At 32.0% G+C, this 25,500-nt stretch overlaps 2 protein-coding genes across 2 annotated transcripts in view; both read right to left on the bottom strand.

Annotated features, from left to right (window-relative positions):
* The window catches only part of LOC130441137 (discoidin domain-containing receptor 2-like), a 442,354-nt gene that overhangs the window by 179,317 nt on the left and 237,537 nt on the right, over positions 1 to 25,500 (bottom strand). Inside the window, exon 5 of the mRNA XM_056774687.1 lies at positions 21,513 to 21,660. Coding sequence (XP_056630665.1) covers positions 21,513 to 21,660 — 148 coding nt within the window. The remainder of the gene's footprint in view (positions 1 to 21,512; positions 21,661 to 25,500) is intronic.
* On the bottom strand, positions 4,918 to 9,926 carry LOC130441140 (uncharacterized). The gene is made up of 3 exons (XM_056774689.1): positions 9,595 to 9,926; positions 8,874 to 9,335; positions 4,918 to 5,343 (listed from the first exon to the last, which is right to left on the bottom strand). The coding sequence occupies exons 1-3, from the start codon at positions 9,845 to 9,847 to the stop codon at positions 5,066 to 5,068; spliced, it is 993 nt and encodes a 330-aa protein (XP_056630667.1). The 5' UTR covers positions 9,848 to 9,926; the 3' UTR covers positions 4,918 to 5,065.

Genomic DNA, 25,500 nt, shown 5'->3' with positions numbered 1-25,500 from the left:
CAAAAACTCTGGTAGCAATTAATTTCAAACTTTTAATTGAATACATGGAAATGGATGTAACAAATAATTTCAATTCAATAATAACGTTGGAATATATTGGAATTTATCATAAATTTTAAAATTATCAAAAAAAAAAACGCTTAATTATCCCCTACAAATATATTAACATTATTTCCATCTTTATATTTGTCACTAGTCTACATCCTGTAGGAAGGACCTCCGCGCTGTGTAATGAAGATATATGAGTTACACGGTCGGAATGAGGGTGTTTTCTAGCACGTGTTGCATAAAATGTTGATATATGAAAAGTTTGAGAAGCGTAACATTCATTCTCCCGCCCCTTTGCACACGCTAGGGAACTAAAGAATGTGTCCCTCTAAATGTTATTGCCAGAAAAATATTATATGTCACATGTATTATGGCTAGACAATTATTTAGTACTTTATGTGAAATACTTAGGTCTCACACAGAATAACGATCAGGGATACTACGAAATAGGTTATTTATAATAAACTCCAAAGTGTATGGGAGTTGAAAATATGCGTTTTCGTTATCTTATAACCATCTTGAGGGTAGCAGAAAATGTAACAGTTGTGTTGGCATCAAGACAAAAACTAATTAAATGTTGTTAATAGGTTCATGAATTTGTTTTATAACGCTCAATCAATTTCCCAGTTTTATTTATCTTTCCATTTTTCATTAAAACATATCGTAAGATGGTTATATCTATGAGTATTTTTTACATAATAGTAAATTTATAAAATCATTATACCGGGTGATCATTTTATACTTGCAGAAGTATAATATATACGATATATACGATATATACGATATATATATATATATATATATATATATATATATATATATATATATATATATATATATATATACGTATAAAAACTTGTATTATAATTATAGATATTCAAGATTTCCAGCACCTTGGAATGTTGAGTTTTGTTACAACTTATCACATATTTGCTGAATTTGTTTATATGTATGTATAAGTATGAATTAAAGGTGACACCTAAGATTTTCTCACTTATTTTACATCAGAAATTTTATAGACAAACATTTCTGAGAATCAAATCGACATTATTGATAAAAAGTTGGTTGGAGCTGGTAATCAGTAGTATCAATACTGAATACACTGTTTACACCATCACTACACCAACACTCACAATTACACAGTCTGACTCGTGTTTCGATAACCAAGTTTTAGTCTTCAGAGACTGAAGGTAAGTCAAGTTACTAGGCACTGAAAACGATGTTATCGGAACGCGCGTCAGTGTAATTGTGAGTGATGGTATAGTGTCAGTGTAAACAGTGTGTTCAGTATTTACCCACTTACTTTACACGATAACCAAGTTATCGTCTTCAGAGACTGAACGTAAATTATACAGTAGAATTGTGAGTGTTGGTGTAGTGGTAATGTAAACAGAATGAATATCCCCAAAGGTTCCAGTAATTCCAGCTTAGTAGTATCAATTGATATCTTGAAAACACACCAAGTATAAAATATTTTTATTTCACAAAATTATAGTTCTATTTTATAAATTAACTAGAAAAAACTATACAGAAAATTAAAAATAATTATAATAATTGGTCGAAGCTGGCCTCAATTGCATTTAAATAGGTTTGTACCTGATTTCAAAAACACCTATCGACATTTCTTGCAATTTTGATACTAATTTCCATAGTAATTCCAACTTTACTCCAAAATTAGAAAAACTATGTTTCCGTACTTCAATCCGTTTATACATGATAATATACTGTTACAAACAAGCACCTGAAATGAGTCCTTAGGCCGGCCCTGTCCAGCTTCAATGGAATTTTAAAATTCGTCTAATTCGCGCAGCGCCTTATTTATTTTTTTTTTTTATAAATGACGGATGGTGGTTTAATACAGTATTTCTTTTAAATAATTCCTAGGAAGTCGCTTTATTTATTTCTTGTGTATTTTGTTTTGTCCTAGAACTTTGTAGAATTCTATTTGTGGTATCTAAATAAGTTTATGCAGCGCAGTAAGTTAGTTTTGAATAAATCGAAAAGAACGAATCAGTAAAAATAATCGCAGAAATTGTTTAAGTATTTAGGTAAATTATTATGGGTTAAGTGTATTGTATTATGTCTAAATAAATTAAGGAACATAAGAGATAGTGTTTAGAAAGAAATACGAAAACGTTACAATATTATAATAAGCAATGAGAATCGTTCCAAATCGAGAATTTAGAATGAGTAAGCATACTAATAATTGATTGAAGAATGATTTTCTTGTTTTATTATGTGTTCCTTATTTATTTTCTATTAATTATGTGTAGAAAGCGAAAACTCCAATATTTTTACTTCTAAATGATATAAAATTGCGATACAAATATTTAGGTTGAGTGTAAGTACATTTCGAAATATATATTTATTAAATTACGATATCTAATCAGCAAATCGTTCACTACTTTGTATACACCTATTTACATAAATTGAGGGATTCTCTTGAAAAAGTTCAAATACTTTTGTGATGGGATCAGCTAGGCCAGTCTAGACGTAAAACGTCTACTAATATTTCTCTAAGAGTCGTAAAAAGTTGGTAAAGTAATAAAAGTTTTCTTTTGGAACATCAAGCATCTTTGAACATATTAGAATTTGATGTAGGTTTGAAATTAAGTGAAAAATTTTTTGCATTTTTATATGTCGAGAAAGTACTTTCCATCTTGTCTCAGTCTAGAAGAGAAAGACAGCGTCAGACTTTGTATCTTTTCGAATACACGTACTACAATATAGATTTTAGATTGAATGTACCAAAAATCAAAGAAAGTTAATCGGCAAAATGTTGTTGAATTAATGCATATCGACAGGCATAGATAATCATCGCACGAAAATCTTTTAATTCCATTTTTTGATGAAGATGTATATTTTAAGTATCCAAAAACGACTGAAATAACACACGTTCTGAGTACGTTCATCATTAAATATGTCAAATGTCATGATGACATTTGACATATTCACATAAGTATTGCCATATCTCAAAACCTAAAAAGTAAGTAAATCTTTTTTCAGAATGATTAGTTTCTTTCCTAGATCAAAGAATTATTGAGTCAGAAGCTTGGTGAAGCATTCCAAACAGATTTGATTTACCCAAATTCAAAGATAACTATTAATGAACAGAACAGATTTTTTTCTCGTTAATGCGTCTACATAATTAAGTCGACCGGCTATGAAAGCACTGGTCTACTCAGTCCAGCTAACGCAATTATAGCCAGAATACATCTCGATCACCAGAACGACCACCTACAAGATGGTATGAAAGCTGGTCTACATCATCCCAGCTGCAACTAGGTAACCATTGATGCATACATAGGACTAAGTCCTAACGTACGATGAACAAGAAGATATATCTGTTGGAAAACATCATATTCTTTTGGGATAGTTAGTAAATTGGGAATTAAAAAATAAGCACTCATTTAATAAAGACGAGAAAAACTTAAATCAGCTGAAATGTAGATTTGGGAAGAGTCATTCTTCTTTCTTGATAAAGGTATTATCTAGAATATAGAAATAGCTGAGAAAAGGAATTTATTCAATAGAATAATAGAAAACGAACTATTGAATTTAATAGATGAAGCAGTTTTTGATTGTAAATATTGACCATTTAGGTATTCCAAGAATAATGGGATGAGACGATCTATAATTTTGATAATATTTTCCAAAAATTAGTAGGAATATTAATATAACTAAAATTATGTACCTCTTAGGAAGCGAACATCGTCTTATTCCTCTCATATTTTGTCCAAAAAGGGTTTCTGAAAACAACGGTACATCTTCATTATAGTTCTCCAGAGAAAATAAGTTATAACAGTTAGCGAATCTAGGCCGTAGTAATGCAGATTAAGGCCCCCAAAAGTAAATGAATATGTGTGGTTGGCATGGGACACACATTCTGCAAAGTGTTGCTTTTGCCCCTCGGTAATCCTTCTAAAAGCCTAATGGATTAATCCCGGAGTATTAATCATTCTCCAAACTCTGTCTGCATGTACGTATGTGGTGTTTAAGTAATAAATTATAGTCAAATATCAAGAATGAACTCAGAATTTATCAGACAAAAGTATACAAAATCAAGATATTTTTTATATAGATTATTTAACCTAAAATATTTGCATGACATTTGGTGTTCATGTCATTTCTAACTCTAATACCTAATATCTTCTATTGCTCGTCCAAAATGAAATTTCTATTTTATATTCATTCCCTTGAACGTGAGTCACGCTGGTCATTGGAATTTTGGAGCTAATAAACTGAAAGACCTCATTTGATAATTTATATAATAGTATATTATTCACGATAATTAATGAAGGTTATTATCAACGAGGTGAAGTTTACATAAATCACCGAGTGAGTAATAACTCATTATACGTGAGTCGGATACTATACTTTATCCACGAGTACTAAATATTTTACTAAATTTTTTTGTTTTTACATTATAAGAAACACTATTATTTTATTCTAACGAATATTTCATAAATATATTATTGTTCACTTAAACATTTTACCTACATCGTTGTCCAAAATTATAATTATCATATATCTCCATAATAATCAACACGAAAATATATGTATTAGTTTTTTGATGAGGCAGCCAGCAGCTTTTCTAATTTCTCGTAGTGTTAAAGAAAAGTCACATTCATTTAAATAATAGATCAGTGTTAATGCTCCGTGCATTAAAACTGCAGGTCACGGGTTCGAAACTGGTATAGGAAAATTTACTTTTAAGAATTCTTTTATGTGTACAGAGCTAAATTGAAAATATTTACTACTGCGTTATTCGCGAAAATTATGAAAACCAATTTTTTACATTATTCAAGTCGTGGATAAATAAAAATACACGACAAGTGATTGGGACTTAGAAAATGATGAATCAATGTATTCATTTTGTGTAATACGATTTAATATATAAGGTGTTTATTCATTTAATTTCTGAATGGAAGTTCATACATTTCAAAAAGATCTAATGAAATAGACTAAAACAAAAAAGCAATTTATTTCAATAGACATGACTTCTTTTTGCGATTGTTCAGTTGTATAACTGTCCTTTAGCTGCTTTGATCGTTGCCATATGTATTTGTACTTTATGGAAGTCGTCGGCCTTGCCTCCCTTATCTGGATGATGTTGGAGACATTTTTCTCTATAAGCAGTGTTGATTTCAATATTTGATGAATTTTGATTTACACCAAAATAAACATATGCATTTTCCAGCGCTTTGTCTTTAGGTATATTGAATATTTCCCTAGTTAAACAATCAGACAAACAGTTCAAAGCTTCACCACCTAAAAGTCCACCAATAATTCCTCCTGAAATAGAGACTGTTTTTCAATACATAATATTTGCGATATTTGCGCAGTATTTACTTTTATATATCTTCGGAACAGTGAACTAAGAACCTTATTCTTGTGAATCAGTATTGACTACAGCTCATATTTTGGAAGTAACTAGTTATAATATATTTGAATACATTATTAAACATCACCAATTAACACATTTCTTTTAAATACAAGGTAGTTGTGAGGATGGAGAGAGGAATTTATAAAATATTTATTTGCATACAAAAAAGTGCTATTCAAATATAAATATTGATATATTTTCGGCAAATGTTCGTGGAAATGCTTCTGAGAGAAACTATAAAATAAAAATGCCTAAAAGAAGTTTGGTTGTCTTCAAATGATGTTGGTCGTGGTAGAAGAGGAACAACTGTTTAGGTCAATCAGAAAATTTGAACCCAGAAATAAATTACCTCACATTAGGTTCACGCAGGTTGTGTTGAAAATATATTTTCTATTAAATGATTTTACGAGCTAATTTTTTAACCATTTGTTTTTTTTTGCAATCTGTAAAATTTTACAATGAGCATATGATTTAAAGCAATATAAACTGTCTTGAAGGAGAATTATCAAGTGGCAATTTCCCTTCACCTAAAAAAATCGTTTGATTGAAGGATAACAACACATTACATTACTATGACACTAAAATCTGTCAGGCAGGTCACACGGAAGATACCTTCTAAGCCTTCGCTGGATGGGAGATTTCATTAGAGATTAAGTCGATGTGTTGGGATGGGTTTCCATTTTTCCATCTTCTTTAATTACTTAATTTGGAAGACAAAAGCAATAACACTGTTGGGTACATACCAAGGAGAATTTACAATAATTCTGAGTACTTTCTATTGTATTCTTTCTATACCATAACTCTAGATGGGTTTTAGTGTTACTTTGTATATTAGCTGCTTGTTGAAGATTGTTGAGAGTTGAGATTTTCGACCTATTAACCAGTATAGTTTGCTGAGTTTTAAATCCAATTGCTTTCTCTTAGTTAGTATGTGGGTGCTCCAGGTTAGTTGTTGGTTCAGATGAACTCCAAGGTATTTTGCACTCTCTTTTTGTTGCAGTAAATAACCGTTTTATATTACAGTTGGAAAAGTTCCTCTACATTGGGTAACATGCACAGATTTATTTTCATTTACTTTTATTCTCCAAGGAAATGGCGTCCAAGTTTGTCTGCGATGTGAGAGGCCATAGCTGGGTTCTGGAGAGATGTTAGCGGGGCAGTTTCATCCGCATATGTTGCGGTAGTTACGTTTACGAGTGTGGGAATATCGGCTGTGTACATAAGATAGAGGATCGGGCCAAGTGCATTTTCCCTGTGGAACTCCTGACATATTGACTTGAAAGTGTCTGTTCTGCTGGTAGGATTTTAGAATTTGGAAAAGATTTTTCCTGATTTTGTATAGTATTCCATCGTACCAGACCTTGTCGAATGCCTGGGCGATATCTAAGAAGGCAGCCCACTAGTATTCTTTATCTTTACTTTTTTTGTGACTCGATAACTTTGCGACTCGATGAATTTGTTCTATGGGGGCATGTTTCTCTCTTAATCCAAATTGGTAGTTAGGTATAAGTGTGCTGCTTTTAGAATCGGTTCTATTTTTCAATCAGTAGTTGTTCAAGAAGTATTGACAACTAGTAATAGGCTTATTGGTCTGTAAGATGTAGTGTAGGTTTCCCTGGCTTGAAGATTAGTATAATTTGGGCTACCTTCCACAAAATTCGAGAACAACCCTTTCTTAATACTGCATTGTACAATTGTGTCAGAAACTTCAGACCCTTATTTGATGATGATTCCCTTCTAGAATTTTTCACTTATATTTCCACCAAAAGAAAAGTATATATTTGATATAACTACTGAAATAATCAGATATGACGTATGTTAAGCTATTAGTTCAAGTTTTTTTGGGGTTATTTCCATTTCCACAATTTGATCATTATTTATAAGTAAGAGCAGTTTGTGTTAGTTGAAAAATGTTATCAATAGACAATGGAATCGGTGAACAGAAAAATGCCCCCATTTCACAAAATATATTATTTATTAACATTCATCAAATATTTCTGTATGCTATTGTTTTTCAAGATAAAAATACACCGTTCACTCCCGATATGATTGCATCACATTTTTTGCATACCTTTATTGCAGTACAAGTTATAGATCCCAATTCGTCGAACACTAGGTAAGTTCTTCTTAATTTTTAGTCAGAAACTCAAAATCTTACAAGAAGATATCGGCACATCAAAATTTCTAAAGTTCTAGAAACGATCGAACTTTTTTGTTTTTTACCATTTTGTCATCAAAGAAAACGATGAATTATTCCAATAAAAACAAAATAAAAAGGTAAACGAAAATTTGAATTAACCTTCTTCAAAGTACTGAATTTTACGGGTAATGAATATATTCCCATGATTATGGACATTTCTGAAAAAAATTACTTCTGCGGTGGATAAGGAAGCAAGTAGAAGTGTAATTCGTTCAATTTAACCATCGTTGGCATCGACTTTGAATCGGTCGTCCGTTTTCCTTAATTTATGAATCCAAACGATCCAACAACTTTATGTAGTACTCGCCATAGCTTGTCTCTCACTTTTGGAGATATTTGATGAATAATATTCCATGCGCATCCCATATTAGAGCCATAACCTTCCCAGATTACTATTATACCTTTTACACTTCGGCTGCAGTCTACTCAGAAAATGATCGTTTTGATTCCGGAGTGAAGTGATGGATCCATGTTTCATCCATTGTCACATATCGACGCAAAAATGATGATTTATTACGTATAAATATTGTATGAACTGCTCTGAATCATCAACACGTTGTTGTTTTTGATCGACTGTGAGTAAACTCTAAATAAATTTTGAAAAAAGCTTTCTCACGGTCACCTGTTCATGCATAATTGTGAACAAACTGCTTTCTGATATCTTTACGGCCTCAACTATCTCACGTAATGTTTTCCGTAATAACCACCTTAATTGGATGACGAGAATGCTCATCATTATCGGTGTCCGTACGACCACGTTTAAATTACGCGAGCCAATAACAAATGGTTCTTTTGGATGAAGGAGAGTGCGGATAATACTTTTAAAGCCGTTGCTGAACTTGTACACATTTTTTTTTCATCAACCAGCAATCATAATGATGATAAATTGTTTTGAATACCTTGTTTTGAAAATAACAAAAGTAGTTTCTCTTAAATGGCTTTCACTTTTTTACACGACAAATAAGTAAGTACTATGGATAAACAGGGCAACATACCTAAGCAAATTGTGAATTTATGGACCTAGAGAACGTTGGTCCATTGGTCCATTAAAATGGCATGGAGGAAGTAACACATTTCCTTGCTTATGTTGATAGGGTGCTATTACGGTATTAATTGCAAGTCAACAGAATCCCTATATTAGCAATGCTGTATTATCATAATATTATTTTTTGCCCCAAATGTCATATTATCAGGATATGAGTTTACAGAATTTTTTTCATTTCACTATAAAGCACCCACCTGCTATTATACCTACTGGGCCAAGAGGCACACAAGCTCCTAATAAAGCACCAGCGTATCCACCACCAATGCCACCAGCTACTGTAGAAATATCATCAATTATTATTTTACAACATCTTTTGCCAGTTATATCATTATTCCACCATTCTCTGATAGCTGTTATAATTTTTGGACTTAAATAAATCGCTGCCAGTGCTACAGTTACTTTGTTTGCACCGAATTTGTTAACGGTATTTACAACCCTAACCAAAGATCTTGACAATAAATTTCCACGACTTATGTTGTTTATCATAACTATCATTTGAAATTGACTCTCCGCTGGAATTGATGCAATTGCTCGAATGAAACCAGAGGTTATATCTATTGACATCCGTTCAAAATCTTTAGCAGAAAGTAACGAGTCTGATATCTCAATATCTTCAAGAGTTTTAGCACCATCCATCATTTGTGAATAAATCAGTCCTTGAACAAATGAATTTTACACATTAAAAAATTTCTTTTTGGTAAATTAATACCAAATGCAATTTTTATAGAATAATAACTGTAAAATGAAACTGTAAAATAAATTCCTACATACGTGCTATAAGTGAGATTTTAATAAAATTTGTTCGATATGTCAGCTTGACGGAGGAATTGTTATGTTATTTTGATACTTTAAGTGGATCTTAATTAGATTTATTATTCTACGTCTATGAGAAAATACATACCACACCATGCGTACCTAATAGTCTTTTGAAATTTTCATCTCTCTCTGCTCTCTTAGTGTCTTCTGCTAAATAACCTGCATATTGTTTGAAACCAAAATCTACGTTTAAAACAGATTTAAGCATTTTAAATGCCGGACCATCTTGTTCTTGGTATGTTTCCTTTTCTTCTGTTAAGTAAAAAATTACTCTTGCAAAAGTTTCTGGATCGTCTTGAAAATTATTCGACAGTTTTTGTATTATGATGTCTAAAATATCTTCACTACTCATTTCAAACTATTTAGTTAAATGAAATAATATGCTGAGAAAAACTCGGAAAATTATAAATTGTTGAATTTATACGTGAGATATCGAATCGTTCGATAAGATAAGATACTATTTTTGCTTCTTTATTTCGTCATTATTTTTAGGAATTGAAGGAAGCCTTTTTTGAAACAGTCTTGATAATAATATTGACTATTTGAAACTATAGAAGCTCACAAATGTCGCCTACAGGTGATTGAGTGATCGAATTTCACTCGAGCTTGAAAATTCTATTTATTTATAGTGATAGTCAAACCGAATCTTAAGCAGTCTTTTAGGATAAGTAATGGAGCATAACAATATTTATGAAAAAACTTTTTCTTTTCAAGCCCCTTGCTCGAGATAGACGTGGACAAAGCTTCAATTAATCTGAAACTGGTAACTCGCTACAGCAAATGTGAAATTACTTCGTAATACCTGTAATCTCTAAGGTCTAACAAAGGATCCCCAAAAAACTATACTCTATTTGAAAATTTGAGAAAGACACACATATTGAATAAATATGTGAGTACCGGTGTGTTAATAGAAATTTTTTACAACTCTTACCCTTCAAATAACCTTTTTTGGTCATTCTTGATCATTTCCTTTCATAAATGTTTTTATTTTGTTTACCATAACTACAAACCTGGCATATTTAGTAGTAGTAGAAAGTTATCCATTGTGTGCCAGATTGATCATATTTGTTAAGATAGAATGTTTGAGAAATTAAGATATCAATTTTTGTTCTGTTAAGTTAATACTTAATATTATTATATTGCGTACAGTTAGAACCATTAGATCTAAGTAATAAATTCATCCATCGCTAAAACTATTTGTGATTTTTTTAAATAAAAGATTTTCACGTCTTCGCTTAGTTAATTGAAGCTGCGAACAGGATAGTGTTCACGTTTAGTTCAAATATTAATTTGTTAAAACACTATTCCAAACTAACGGATATCTAAAATTTAGAGTGTTTACATACTTTATTATTTATTATAATTATTTAGATTAGTTTAATCAATTGCTTAAAAAGTGATATTTTATTGTGAGTACTGATGAATGTATGAACTTGGTAGTTGATATGAACGGTCTTAGAATAAACTATGTTCACGAGATATGTTAGGAATCGTGCAGTAATAAGTATGCATGTCTTATTTTCCATTACTAGCTACTACTTAATACCGAAAGCTCCTCATATGTCAATATGTCAATAGAGTTTTCTGTTTATCAGATGAGAATACTCAATTTCTATATTAGCTTATAGAGCCATATCTAATTTATTATTAGAATGTACAATACTGACTAATCAGGAAATATATTGCAATTACGAACTGGGACTTTTTCTTTGAAGTTGTTAAATGATATAGGAATTATTTGGTGAATCTCTTTTAAGGAAAATCGTGAGTAGTTCGTGCCAACCGTCTAGCGCTATTCGAAGGAAACCATTACCAAGAGAAAGGAGCGAACCATATCCGAACCTAACAATCCTTCGAAGTATTCACGAAGGCATATGGAGCTGAGCAACAAGAGTGCTGTTATTGTTTTTAGAAAATTATTCATCATCAGTATAAAAATGCACAAGGGTTGTCACTCGTCTTCCAAAAAATGTTTGGAGGATTAGAAAAACGTTATTTTACAAGTACGCTATGAAGATGGTGTCATATTATTATCATACGACTGGAGTGATGAAATGTTGACGATAAAAATATCTAATATTGGCTTCACGAAAGCTTTAGAAAGAAAAAATGAAATAACCTACTCGTGTAATCGTCAAAGCTAGCCCAGCTAACCCAGAATTTCCTCATAGCCCTATATCCTCACAAAATAGACGAGGTAACTAAATAATTATGTAATAATCCTATTGCTTTTATATTACTACTTAAGACTTTTAGACGTGGATAGGTACAGAAGTACCTGTCAAGACTTTCAAGTTTAGTATTTGCTTGACAGTCATCAATAGTGAACGTTTTCAGTGAATTTGTAAACATGGAAAAAGTTCCTTAGCCGAATAAAAGTTGAACTAGATTCTACCTTGGATAAGACTGCCCTTTCATTATCAACAGTAAAATATTTGATGGCAGAGTTTAAATGAGGCCATACGACTTGCGAAGACCAGCATCGCTGGGGTTTTACCAAAATCCACAAAGCAGTACTGGATAACCGTCGAATGAAAGCGCGCGAGCTAGGAGTCATTTCAAAAAGTGTGGTAGATCGCATATTAACAATGTTGCCATTGAGTGTTTTCCCCTGTTTCATAACCATGGATAAAACGTGGGTCCATCACTTCACACCCGGAACAAAATAATAATAGACTAAAAAAGGAGAACCAGCTCCAAAGAAGGGAAAGACCTTTTCACCTGCATGGAAGATTATGGTATCGAGTTTTTGGGATGCGCGTGGCATAATTTTCATTGATTATCTTGAAAAAGAAAAAACTATCAATTGCAAGTATTATGCGAGAAATGGCTCAAAGATTTTCCAGTAATTAAGACATGATGTCGGCAGTTCATGATTATTTTGAGGAACTTGACGATTCTTATTATAAAAAGGATATTGAACTTATTGAACATCACTAGAAAAAGTGTAAGTGGATGTAAAAGGGGATTAAGTTGAAAAATAAATATATATATATTTCCAAAATTTTTGTTTTTTTTATATTGTATGCATCATAGATATATGATAATAGATCCATATATCTATTAATGAGTTATACTAATGTCATGATATGGACCTTCATTAACTAGTCGTGAAACGTGAAAGCAAACTGGTTTACAGCTATACAAATAATACAAAAATAACCATATCAAAATCCTTGTTGATGAACTATGATTGAAATAACCGATTCGAAGCCGGCACCGGCAGTTTCAATGATATTCCATGCCAATTTTACTCTTTGATCTCATTTTTCAAGCAATAACTCATCTGAAGCTCCCAAATACATAACAGAATAACTGATCAGATAAAAACAGCAAACATAAACACGTAACAAAAGGTACAAACGGACCTAACAAAATTGATGGGCAACGTACGTTCGAATGCGAATCGTTATATCCGGACCCTCTCCGCTCTTCCCTCGATTTGTATATCCTGAAAAATAGTTTTTGTGAAAAGTGGCTTGAAATAATTGCAGTTTCATCCCTTAAACGCTGACACGTTTTCCTTTTAAATTACATCGATATTATTTTTCGGTAAAATTTGTACTTTCAAATATAACAAGACTCTCAACTAAAACAAATCAAATATTAGTGATATAAAATAAAGGAAAAGAGATTTCACTATAGTCTTTATGATATTTATAATAGCGGTCGGAAAAAAATTTATTAAAATTGTTTTGAAGTAGCGAACTAAACAACAATACCTAGATGAGGAAAAAAATTTATTTGGAAAAATATTTATTATTCAGCAAATCGATCAGGTATAAAACTCAAGTGCAAACCATTCCAGCATTATTTTGTTAGAAGAATAAGTATGCTAAGGCCAAAAACAGGTTCTAACGATATCCAAAATCAATTGTCTGGAAACTAAAACTCTCACCTTGCATCCCGATCCGCTCCTGATCCTGATCCCGTCACAGAAGAATAGAAAGACAATTATTACGTCTTACGCTTAGCTATAAGTATTTATTTTTACGAACATGATTAAGAAATTATAGTGGATTTGTATCATGTCAAAAAGATCAGACTAAAAAATAGAAAACTCGTGGATTATATTCTTATGAATATTTAAGTTATTTTCACAAAGTGGGTAAAGGCTGTGGAGATATCTGACTCGTACAATTTTACAACCTTTTCTCCACTGTATGTTTATTTTAAAATAATGTACCAAACTGTAGTTTGTATTCGAGTCCATACTATGAATAAATAAATTCAATTTGGAAACGTGTAGTCGGACTCGAGTTTTTATGTTCGCTATTTTACCAAGGTACACTCAGGCGATGAAACAGTTTTATCCAGCGGAGTACTCAAAGGGGGAATATATATATATATATATATTTACTATTCAAAATCCTTAGTACTTTCTGGTCAAATGAAATATTTGAAATAAATCTCATGATATAGAGATGATATAGAGATTTCGTTTACTTATTGGGAACGTGGCAATGAAACACCAAAGTAGACAATTTTACAAATATATTTTCCGAGCTTTCAAATACTTATGTATTCATCGTATGGGAAATAAATAATTGAGATTTGTGGTGGCTTTGAGGTGTATAAATTCTTGTAAAAATTTTAAATTCATATGATTCAAATTTCAATATTCAAAGTGTCGTTGATAGAAATATTTATCTTTATGACGATTGGTTTCCATGGCATGTACAAAGATCTAAAAATCTACATAAATATCATCGAGCTATACAAAGAGTTTCTTTTTGTTGAAAAATAGATTGAAAAACTCATTTCTGCTATCTTTAGATTGTACAGGTTGTTAACTCTTGGACATTAGCCCCTGGCCTTCAGATAGTAGTGTAGAATTATTTATTCCGTTAAATACACTACGTAATCATCCATTAAAAATTGATAATGTTCGAATGTATAAATTAGAAAAATTTGAGTACCACAATCTCAGAAATTAGGGGTCGTATTAGATATTTTTTTTCTGTCACAGCATTGTTTTCACGTCATCTACTCACTCCCAAATTTTTTGCATTAAGTATCGGAACACCCTGTATAAAATCGTTTCAAAAGATATGAAGATATGAGTTTCCAGAAAAAAAATTGTACAGTATTTGAGGTTGTTTTCTTCCAGAACTTATTAGTTTCCTATAAGCGCATTAAAATTCTATTGTTTGTAATAAATTTAGTGCCAAGAAAAGATAATAATTTTCCAACATTCCCTCTTCTGTGATAAAGTTTATATGATTATCGAAGCTATTGAAATAAAATAGTAACTAATCAATTTTATCAAATTGGAAAGGATAAAATTATATCATCTATTATCATTAATGATGAATGGTTTAGCAGAAATTTCATTTCTTTTTACTTTATTTGTCAATTTTTATTTTATTAACCACTTTATTCATTAGTTTATTACAATTATCAGTTGTTTCCAGAGTTTGATGATTTGTTGTTTATATGATGTATTATTGTCAATTAATTCTCTGGATAATGGTCTACAATTTTGCACATATGTGTAAAAACAATTTTGATTCGTCCCTTGTTCGTAGAAATTAAACAAGACTAACGAGAAGCAATATTTGTTCAAATTGATCATACAGATTAATAATCTCCAGCATTATTAAGTTTGAATTTGTATCCTTATTAAGCCGAGGACAATGGGTTATTATCTAAATTAATTAGGTTACATTCAGTCAATATTTGACATGTTCAAATTGAAAACACAACAAGCCCGAAATTCATCTCTCATGACAAATATACGTCCTATTGTTTGCAGCAAATGCTTAGATCTGGCACAGGACCACTTCAAAAAGAAAGGAAACCACCGTAAAATGAATATTTAACTTGTCATAACAGATGTGTGGCTCAGCAAAAGGTCTTTATCTGCAGAAGGATGAAAAGCGCGCCCCCATTGTTGCCTGTTTATATTTAATTAGGTCCTGTTTGCCCCCGCAATGTATATTACTACAAAAGATGCTACGCTCCCGGCTTGATAAAAACACCACGAAATTAATACAGGCTCTATGAGACCCGTATTAAGTAACTAATCTGTAAGGTTGCTAGTTATGAAATTGAAGTCTCTAAGGGTGAGGTACATTTTGTTTTGTTAACATAACATGTAAATAAAATTATAACTCTAAATACACATATCATATTTCCCTTAGTATATTCCGAAATCGACGTGACGCCGAGAATAAACATTCGCATCGTTGAAAAATTTTTACCCTCGAATGTAGTAAGAAGGAACTTCTGACAGAACTATGAAAATTTTACAATTCCAAATTTGTTATTACAATCAAGTTGTCTATTATTTGTTTGGCAGCCATCAATAGTGAACGTTTTCAGTAAATTGGTCATCGTTATGTGATATAATACTTTTATTTGAAAGACCTCATCCCAACCAATACAAAAGCTGAACTAGATTCTATTCTGAGTGAGACTGTTCCTTTCCACAAAGCGGTACTGGACGATCGTCGACTGAAAGTGCGCTAGCTAGCAGATATAGTAAGCATTTCAAAAATAACGGTACATCGCATATTAGCTGAAAATTTGGACATAAGAAAGCTGTGCGTAAGATGGGTGCCGCGTTACCTCACAATGGAGCAGCGTCGTGAAGATGTTTCCATCGAGTGTTTGACATGTTTCACAGACGGAGAACTGATATTTTGTGTCGTTCCATAACCATGGGCTCATCACTTCATACTCAAAACAAAAGAAAAATCAAAATAAAGTATTAAAAAGGAAGAGCCAGCTCCACGGAAGGCAAAGGCCGTTCCATTTGCATAAAAGATCATGGTTTCGATTTTTTGGGATGCGCCTGAGATAATTACCATTGACTATGAAAAAGGAAAAACTATCAACGGCAAGTATTATGCGAACTTATTGCAACGTTTGATCAAAGAAATCAAGCAAAATGGCTAAGAATAACGTGTTTTTTCATCAAGACCAAAAACATGCAATGGCCAAAATTAATGAATTGAAGTTTGAATTGCTATCTCATGCACCCTATTCGCTAGATTTAACCCCGTCGTATTATTTTCTGTTCCTAGATTTTAAAAAATGGCTCAGTGATCAAAGATTTTGTTAATGGCTATTTTCAGTTGTTTTCTTTTATCTCTAAAAATTTTATGTTTCTCTTTTATAGGTGTATATTATTCTTGGTTGGGTTTCAAATGTTATATCATGCTTTTCTTCCAGATATGTCGGTTTCACCCTTGATTCTTCCAACATACATCACTCTTGAATCCTCATAATATCTTGTTTGATTTTTTCCAGTTCCTCGATTTCGTTTTCAAAGTACTATTTGGAAAATGAATCATTGGTTGAAATATCCACCTTTTGTCAATATATGGGGTCTTCCTAATAAATTCATTCACATTCATTTCCTTGAATTTGCTCTTCATAAAATCTAATTTTGATTAGTTCAAGTGGGTTTTGCAAATATTAACTATAGATAGAGTAATAGCTGTGAGAAGGACAATCACTAGAGTATGAGTAAAATATTCTCATAAAACTCACTATATCCAAATCATTATATCCAAAAACTGCATTTGTAAGAAGTAAAATTAATTTGTAACTGAGAGTGTCCCAAATCTTCACTATTCTATAATAAATAATTATTATTCATCTTTCTTACAAGACCTCAGTAATTTTGTAGAATTTTCTTTTCTCTGTTTCGGTATTAGAACAGCGTTATTCTACCACTCATTTTCGTGTTAGAAGAGACTCCATTTAAACGATATCTGGTTATTTTCTGTAGTGGGTTGGTGCCCCTGAATAACAATTTCATTTTGACAGTTGACTGGACGATGTTTTATTGGGCCATATGTGAGGGTTGTGTGAGGTTATTTCAATTTTTACATATTATTCACAATAAAATATAATGAGTTTTTAGACAAAGTAAAAGTAATCATGAATGAACATACAAATCTACAGTGATAACATTTCTTGGAAAGACCTAGCCTTAAAGTGACTGGATGGTCTGATATATTTATTATTATTATAAATTATTTATGGCGGTAGAGGCCACGTTCCATAATTCTGGTTGTGTAAATTGAAAGTCTTGACCTGACATTTCGCTCACTCAGTTTTTTTTACTCAAGCAAATTTTTAAATTAAAATAATAATTCCAAATTTAACTGTTAAACATGAATCAGTGCTACCAACCGAACACCTACGGTATTGTGTAATTTCCCCAATGTATATTTTTGTCCATTTTTCAATAAATAATGTGAATTTAAGCCAAAACCGAGAAAATAGTGAAAAACACTCGTAATAAAAGACTATTCCAGCATTCGAAATCTTACTGGAATAAAAAGCCTGATTTATATTTTAAAACACTATTCCATTAACAAATAAATACAATTTTTTTTCAATAAATTTGTTTGACATTTGAATTATTCGTTTCAAATGTGGCATTTTTCTTATTATTCCTAACTCTTGATCTAATTATAATGTTTAAACTAAAATATAATATGACATACCATTCAAAATAAAAACTAACAGTTCAATTTGTCAGGGTATCTGAAATGAAACAATGTAATTGAAATTACGACATTCCAATACAAATCATACGAAATTCAATGCGCCAGATATTCCTTTTCAAATGATCTCAATTAGGTGCGTTTTCCCGGCTGCTTTCCCATTACATTGTCCAATTGAAATACAAATACCAAGAAAATTAATTAAGATGGCTCTTCATGTCTAATCAAGATGTTGCTCTGCCATGTTTCGTATCAGGTTGCCCCTATTGAATGGAATAGTTCAATCTTAATGAACGATCTTATTCAGAAATTTAACAATTGGGCGAGCAAATAATATATATATATATATATATATATATATATATATATATATATATATATATATATATATATATATATATATATATTGTGAAAAGCTTCATTCGTTTTGGCGTGTCTTCTGTTGAGTCACCTAAATATTAGTTCACACTGTATACAAAAAAGATAGGCAGTTAATGGCTTTTTTTGTGTTCTTTTATCTATAAAAATTCACCCTTGATTCTTCCAAGATACATCACTCTCGAGCCCTCACAACATCTTTGATGGAATTTCCATATTATCTGGAATGTCAGAAATTGGTCAAAGAAGGTTAGTTGGTTTCATAATTTGTCATAATTAGAAAATTTTTTATTGTGGGGTTGAAGTCATTCAGAGTCAATAAGAAAGTTTAGCACTTCATTCGCTAAAACAAATACAAAGTTGCACTTATAAGCGATTGAAAGAAGTTTCTGACAATTGGTCAGCTTATATAAATCTTTCATCGAATCTGTGAGAGCACTCCTCCGATTCCTATGTTACTTGTGTCACTGTCAAGAATAATGTCTCTCTGATTACGAATATGCTAATATCAGCTCCGTGGTTAAATGTTTCTTCAAAGTCTCGAATGCCGTTTGATAGTCTTCGTCCCAGTGGAAAGCTCTTTTTTATGAATCTCTATAACGTGCAAGGTCCAAGGAAACTCCTAACTTGATGTTTATGGGTTGGTTGTGGCCATCGCTGTATGGAGGCAAGTTTCTCTGGGTCCATTGCCACTTATTCATTGCTCAATATATGAACTAGAAGTTGACTCGGTTTTGTAATTATTGACTCTTCGAGTTCAGTCGTTTGGATACGTTTTCCAAATTCTTCAAGTGTTCGTCAAATGTTTTTCCCCATACTATGATATCTACCAGATATATTTTTCAATAACCATTTCCAGACGTCTTTTAAATGTCACGCGCGCATTACAGAGCCTGAACAGCATGATTCGGTGGTGAAAGCCGTCTTCTCCTTATCTTCTGGGTCCGTCTCTACTTGGAAAGATCTAAGGTAGAAAATATCTTCCTGTCTTTTTTCGTAACGATGTTCAACCGACAATAGTCTGCACAGAATCACGTATTCTATCCATTATCTTAACCAGCAGTACTGAAGACACCCATGGACAGCTTCCTTTTCCTCGCTCTACTTTCTTGGAAATACCAGTATCGATTTTATGTTTTATGGCAAATTATCTACGAGTCTTTCCTCGTTTTGGTAAGAATAGGTCTCGATACTGCAAAAAAATTCTTCCAATCATTATGGCAAAGGCCTAAATTAATAAATAAAGTTTCAGTTGCTACTTTATGCACCTTATTTGCCAGTTTCAGCTTCCTCGGATTATTTTCTGTTCCGAGACTTGAAAAAATTGTGGTCAAAAATTTTCCAACAATGAAGAGGTGATATCGGCAGTTAACGGCTATTTTGAGGAGCTTGACGATTCTTATTATAAAGAGGGTATCGAACTTATTGAACATCGCTAGGAAAATTGTATGGAGCTGAAAGGAGATTACTTTAAAAAATAAATATATTTTTTCCCAAATTTTTTTTTGTTGGGCCATCCTCGTAAACAATCAACTGGAGTAGCAAAGGAGTGATTTATAAAAAAAACTTTACTTGTAACAGTACTTCTAATTATTTGAAGCTTCTGAAAGTTCTTAAGTAAACATTTTTTAAAACAAAAGGAGAAAATTCTAAAATCCACGTTTCAGTATGAGATTCAGAAAGTGAAGGTAACTTTCAGACTAATTGAAAACTCTGTCGAATAAGAGAGATGTAATTAATTTGAAAGCATTTTGAATGATGAACGCAACTTAAATACACACTGAGAAGCGTTTAATGTTTGTAAAAGCAGGTATGGTTCCCATTATACGTTTGAAACTGATTTATTTTCAATATTGGGAAAGTAACAGCATATTCATATTGTAGCTATATCGAACTGTGCACTGCGTAAACTTAATGCGAATGAATATTAACTTAGATAGTATTAGTGCATAGTTTTATTGATTAATTATTATATTAATCATTTCCATTTCATACCGATACCGACTACTCAGAGAAATTGATTTAATGATTACAAAACAAAGTTCAGAAAAAAAAATTGTTGAAAAGGTATAGCTTAATATATTGTTACGAAATCACAAACTAGTGTAGATCTCGAAGGCAACCCTATTAAAAAGAACATTTATAATTTAAAAATTTTTGCAAACGCGCCGGTTTTTCTCAAAATAAAATATTCCGAATGGAAAGTTTTCAATATTTTGAAGTAGTGGTTGCGCCAAACGAGAACTCGGAAGAAATATGTATAAATATATTGCGCATAGGAAATTCTGTATTAGAAATATAAATTAGTGTATTTAGTGAAAAGTAGGTGGTGAGAAAATACACGGTACGCTTCAAGTTACCACTACAAATCAGGTTAAGTTATAAGTTAATAAATTTTAAGATAATGTGGAAAGTATACGAAAGAGGAAATTTTTTTAATGTTTTTGCTGTAGAAAAAACAGTTGATATTAATAATAACGATAGATAAGGTTTGTCAAAACTATAAGAAGAGTGAATTTATGAATAAAATATGACTTCTAAATTATTACATATAAAGGACGTTCCGGAACTTGATGCAAAATATTCGAGAGTAACTAGTTGACGTGAAAATAATGCTGTGAAATGAAAAATTCTCATACGGCCCATCCTTTCTAATTTAAAGGTTATAAAATATAAAATAGAGACAGTTAGAACGAATAGAAACTCGCAGATTCATAGTCCACAGACAGAGGAATTGATCCACAACGCCAACAAGTTCTTCGAGTATTTACATCAGATTTATTTCTTCCACTAGCATTCCAGAATTAGCCTCACGTTGAATATGAAGCTCGTTTCGAAATGGTTTTTGGACAACTATATGTGGCATGATCTTGCATAACTAATAGAAAAATATAAATAATTATTTTTGATATTCAAATAGCTATCAAGAATTTTAATTAGGAATATATTAATGACTTGTCTACAACGCTTTTGATTATAAGTACATCCCTACACAGTTGTAGTAAATTAGTTATTTCTATTAAACTGGAAAAATATTTCCTAGATATAATTTATAAGGCAAAACAACGTTGTCAGCTAGTAATTTTTGTAATAACCGTTTCTCAAATGCTTTTTTGAAGATGTTTGTATTATTATTAAGTGAAAAAATTCATTCCTACTACTTCAAATTATACTTACGTTCCCATGGACAACCATATAACTCCACGCGCATACAAACCGTCCTTGGATGTTCACTGTATGGAATAAAACGAACTTTACTGGCGATAAAAGGCAACTCCAATCTCTGCCGAACAACCAAATACGTATTACTATTTCCAGTTAACACCTGAAATAAATAAATAAATAAATTAACGGATGAATAAATAAATAAATGAATCAAACGGATGAATGAATAAATAAATTAATCAAACGTATGAAAATTTTCAATTCAATATTTCGTGGAAAAAACCTGAAAATCCTGTACAAACTTTCTAAGAAAACTCATATCCTTAGGAATGAAGTCTATACAAGGTGTTTCGGAATATCACTCCAATCTCTCGAGAAATGATTATATAGGTAAATATGAGGAAAAAAGTTGGTATAACAAAACTTCCAAAAACGTTTCGTAAGCGAGTTATAATATGTGATAGATTTCACCCGGATTCCTGATCCACCAATAATAGGAAGCCATATTGAATGTCTCGGGTCTGAAATTCCCATCCAAATTTGTTTGGTTTATATGTATTTTGACTTGAATATATGAACTAAGCTGAGCTTCTCAAACGATGGATACATAAGTATTCAAAAGCACGGAAACATATTAGAGTTAGTTAGTACACTTTTGGTCTTTGTGATCATCTTCATCAGCCTGTTCCTACAATTTTTCACGTATCGGCGTCCTAGCATGTTTATGTATAGGTCCTTCATTTAAACCCATTAATACTTATTGTTGGTTAGCCAGGGCCAAGTTATTCCTGCTGGTTTCTTTATATCATGGTCCCATTAAGTTAGGTCTTCTCCTGGGTCTTTTGATGACTCGTGGGTACCATGGTCCATCTATTAGCAGTCCTTCTTGCCAAGTGTGGATGACGTCTATTACGGAAATTTTTTAGTCGGTCTTGAGAATCCAAGTCTCGCCTATGTCATAACTGGCAATATGCATTAGTTGAAGAATTTTTTCTTTAGATAAAGTGACATTCTAGATTTGAATATTAATGAGTTTCTCCATGCTGATTTTACGATAACGAACAGAACGAGCCTTCGAAACCTAGAAAAAGATATTCAATATTTTCTATTAACATTATGTTACAGTAACATATTTGATCACATATTCATTTCCGAAAGCACTAATTACCAAAGAATTTATATACATTTAAAATCAGAAGGAACTTAAATTCAAAAATATTTAATTGCATAAACAAAAGGTCTAAGAAATAAGAAATTGAAGAAAATTATTTTACATTTTTGACAGAACAATGAAGAAAAATTTGTAATCTTACGACTGATTATGTTTCATATTTTTTGTTTCCCATTTTAATAAACTTTTTAGAAAATAGACGTTGGAGTGGTTCTGTAAACAGAACATTGCATCTATTATTTTACGATACTTATTATGAAAATTGATGCCCTATACCCTAAAGATGCTATGTCATTCATTCGTATTTAAGGGGACCTGTATAATCAAAGCCCTGTAATAAAATTTGGGGTAGTTGGAACAAAATACCATAATTCAGATGGCAATCATTTTCTTTACCTAAAGGTAATAAAAATGCCATAAAGGATTATGAAATGTGAATCCACGTCACTCAAATCATGTTCGACAGCTGCTACCCCCAAATATAAGCAAAATCAAATTCCGCATTGCGGTTCGAATCTAAACAATTTCTAGCGATGTTTTTGCATAAAATGCATTTTCATCGCACCTGGTTTTGTTTTTTCAATGAATATATACCTATCTAGGTAAGGTAAACTGAAATATCATTGAATGTGAAACTAAACTAGATAGGAGCTACAAAGAAACCAATATAAATTGAATAACATCGGTAAGTCATGAGTATTGCATTTTAGGGCACAAAATTTTTTTTCAAAGTATCTCGCATCAACCATGTTGGTTATGGATTTAGTAGTAAAATCATATTTAATCAATTAAAAACGTTTTTAACAGATACTTATAGATTCACGTCGCAATTCTTTCCTAGTGGGGTTTTTATGTCATTTGGAAAATCACATTGTATTACAGAAGTTCTCGGTTACAGTATGTACACATAGGTTTGTTACTTCTACGTAGTGCATGATTTTAGTGTGACCTATACTTAGTCTAGTTACTATGACTTATTTTAAACGATTACTGCAAATTCGTGGCCACTGTTCAACATTTTCCTTTATTTGTTTTAATTTTTGAAATGATACTTGGTACTCTCGGATTACCACTGAAGATTAATTTTCATTTTGATAAATGCTTTCACGTCACTATAAACCGCATTATTCATATGTACATCACTGCATAACGTAGCATCTTTTGCGTGTTTTAGATCAGGCGCTGGATGGAGTTGAGTATACAAAACTTGAGGACCGCATTGGTTGTATGGTTTTGAACTTGGAAAAGCATGCATATGATTTTGAATGTTGCCAAGAGTCGTATTGGTTCATTTTTCTTTTACACCCCATCCCCTTAGATATATAGTAAATGGACTGAATTGATTTTCACGATTAAAGATACTTACTGCTAGTCAAGTGAAAAAAGAACAGGAAAGTTAAAATTAGAAACAATAATTATTTAATTCATTAAGGCAAATTTGAACATATCAGAAAAAAGAAAATTATAATTATCAATATTTTCAATTCACATTTACACGGTTGAGTCAATAATTCCAGCAGTGGTTCATTGGTCATTTGTCGTGGGTACAAATTACCATCCTTCGTTTCATAGCCTAAGAAGTTGTAATCAATAGTCTGTAGATGAGTTTGGTCAGCATTCACCCATGTATGTATGTATGGATTTGGGGTCTCGTATACACTGCGACTTAAAGGATCTATTGGATCCCCTTTTCTTGCTGTGATACAGGAGAGCGAGAGCCCTTACAGCTGATCCTTTAATCCCACTTCCTTTAAAAAATCTTTAATTGTCAGAGATCTTCGTCTTCTATTTCATACGCATCCAAGTGTAGTGCTTCTAAACAATGTGAATAGAGGCTTCGTTCTCTGTGCAACAAAATCTGCACGTCGCATTATCTGCTAGGTTTGGCATCTTAAGATGTTTGTTGAGGCGACAGTGCCTCGATAGAGCTCCTGTTAATATTCGTAGATTGTTCTTACTTAGCAGATCTACTCTAGTTACAGTTTTCCAGAAGAGTCTTTGCCTGTCTCAGCCCTTGTAGGTTCTCCCAATAAACGGTGTTGCTGATACCACAGAAGAGTTCTGGTCCCATGAAGGACTCGTCTGCCCTCACTTTAGTGCGCTTACCAGCTATTTCATCTCCCTTCGCTCCGCTGTGTCCCGAAATCCATTGAATGGTTATTTTATTCCTCTTGCCTAGCTCTTTCAGCTTCCAGCCATACATATGTTTGTGCTGATAGGTGCAAATGTTTTCCAATTATTTTAGCTGTTCGACACTTAGGTACAGATTTCCCAAAAACTTCAGAGTTTTTGTTCAAAATCCAACGATCCAGCTTTTGAAGCACTTTTTTTCGATCCAACTCGATAGTCGAATCGCAACCACTAAGAAGCGTGTAATGCTGGCAAAACATTAAAAATATTTTCTCCAAAGGATTGAGCAGCCAGATGACATTCTGAAATGAATTTTTTCTTATAAGGACCGTCGAACCATAAATCTAAGTAGCCTACACGTGCAAGCTTGTTCCAGAAGTAAATTCCGAGAATGGAAACATCTGTATCAGCGCTAATGATTATGATATGAATCCGCTTCTAAATGGTTAGAATTCAAGTCAAGAAATTCGAAACATTTTGTTAGATCATATATAAATACATTTTCTCTTCACTAATTTAAGTTGAAATACAAGATCGATGCCAGGAAAAATTTTATTTAGTAAAGTATGTATCACTCTCTATTTTCGTTTGTGGTTATTTAAATAAAACACTCGCCTGAAAAAAAATTGAGTATTTTTACTTAGAAACACAAAAATAAACCGTTATGGGATACAAATTATTTTCCACTAACTACTCCCA

Source organism: Diorhabda sublineata, chromosome 3, assembly GCF_026230105.1.
Source record: "Diorhabda sublineata isolate icDioSubl1.1 chromosome 3, icDioSubl1.1, whole genome shotgun sequence".
Lineage (NCBI taxonomy): Eukaryota > Metazoa > Arthropoda > Insecta > Coleoptera > Chrysomelidae > Diorhabda > Diorhabda sublineata.
Note: the sequence above shows the minus strand (reverse complement) of the source record. Positions and strands in the feature narration are given on the sequence as shown.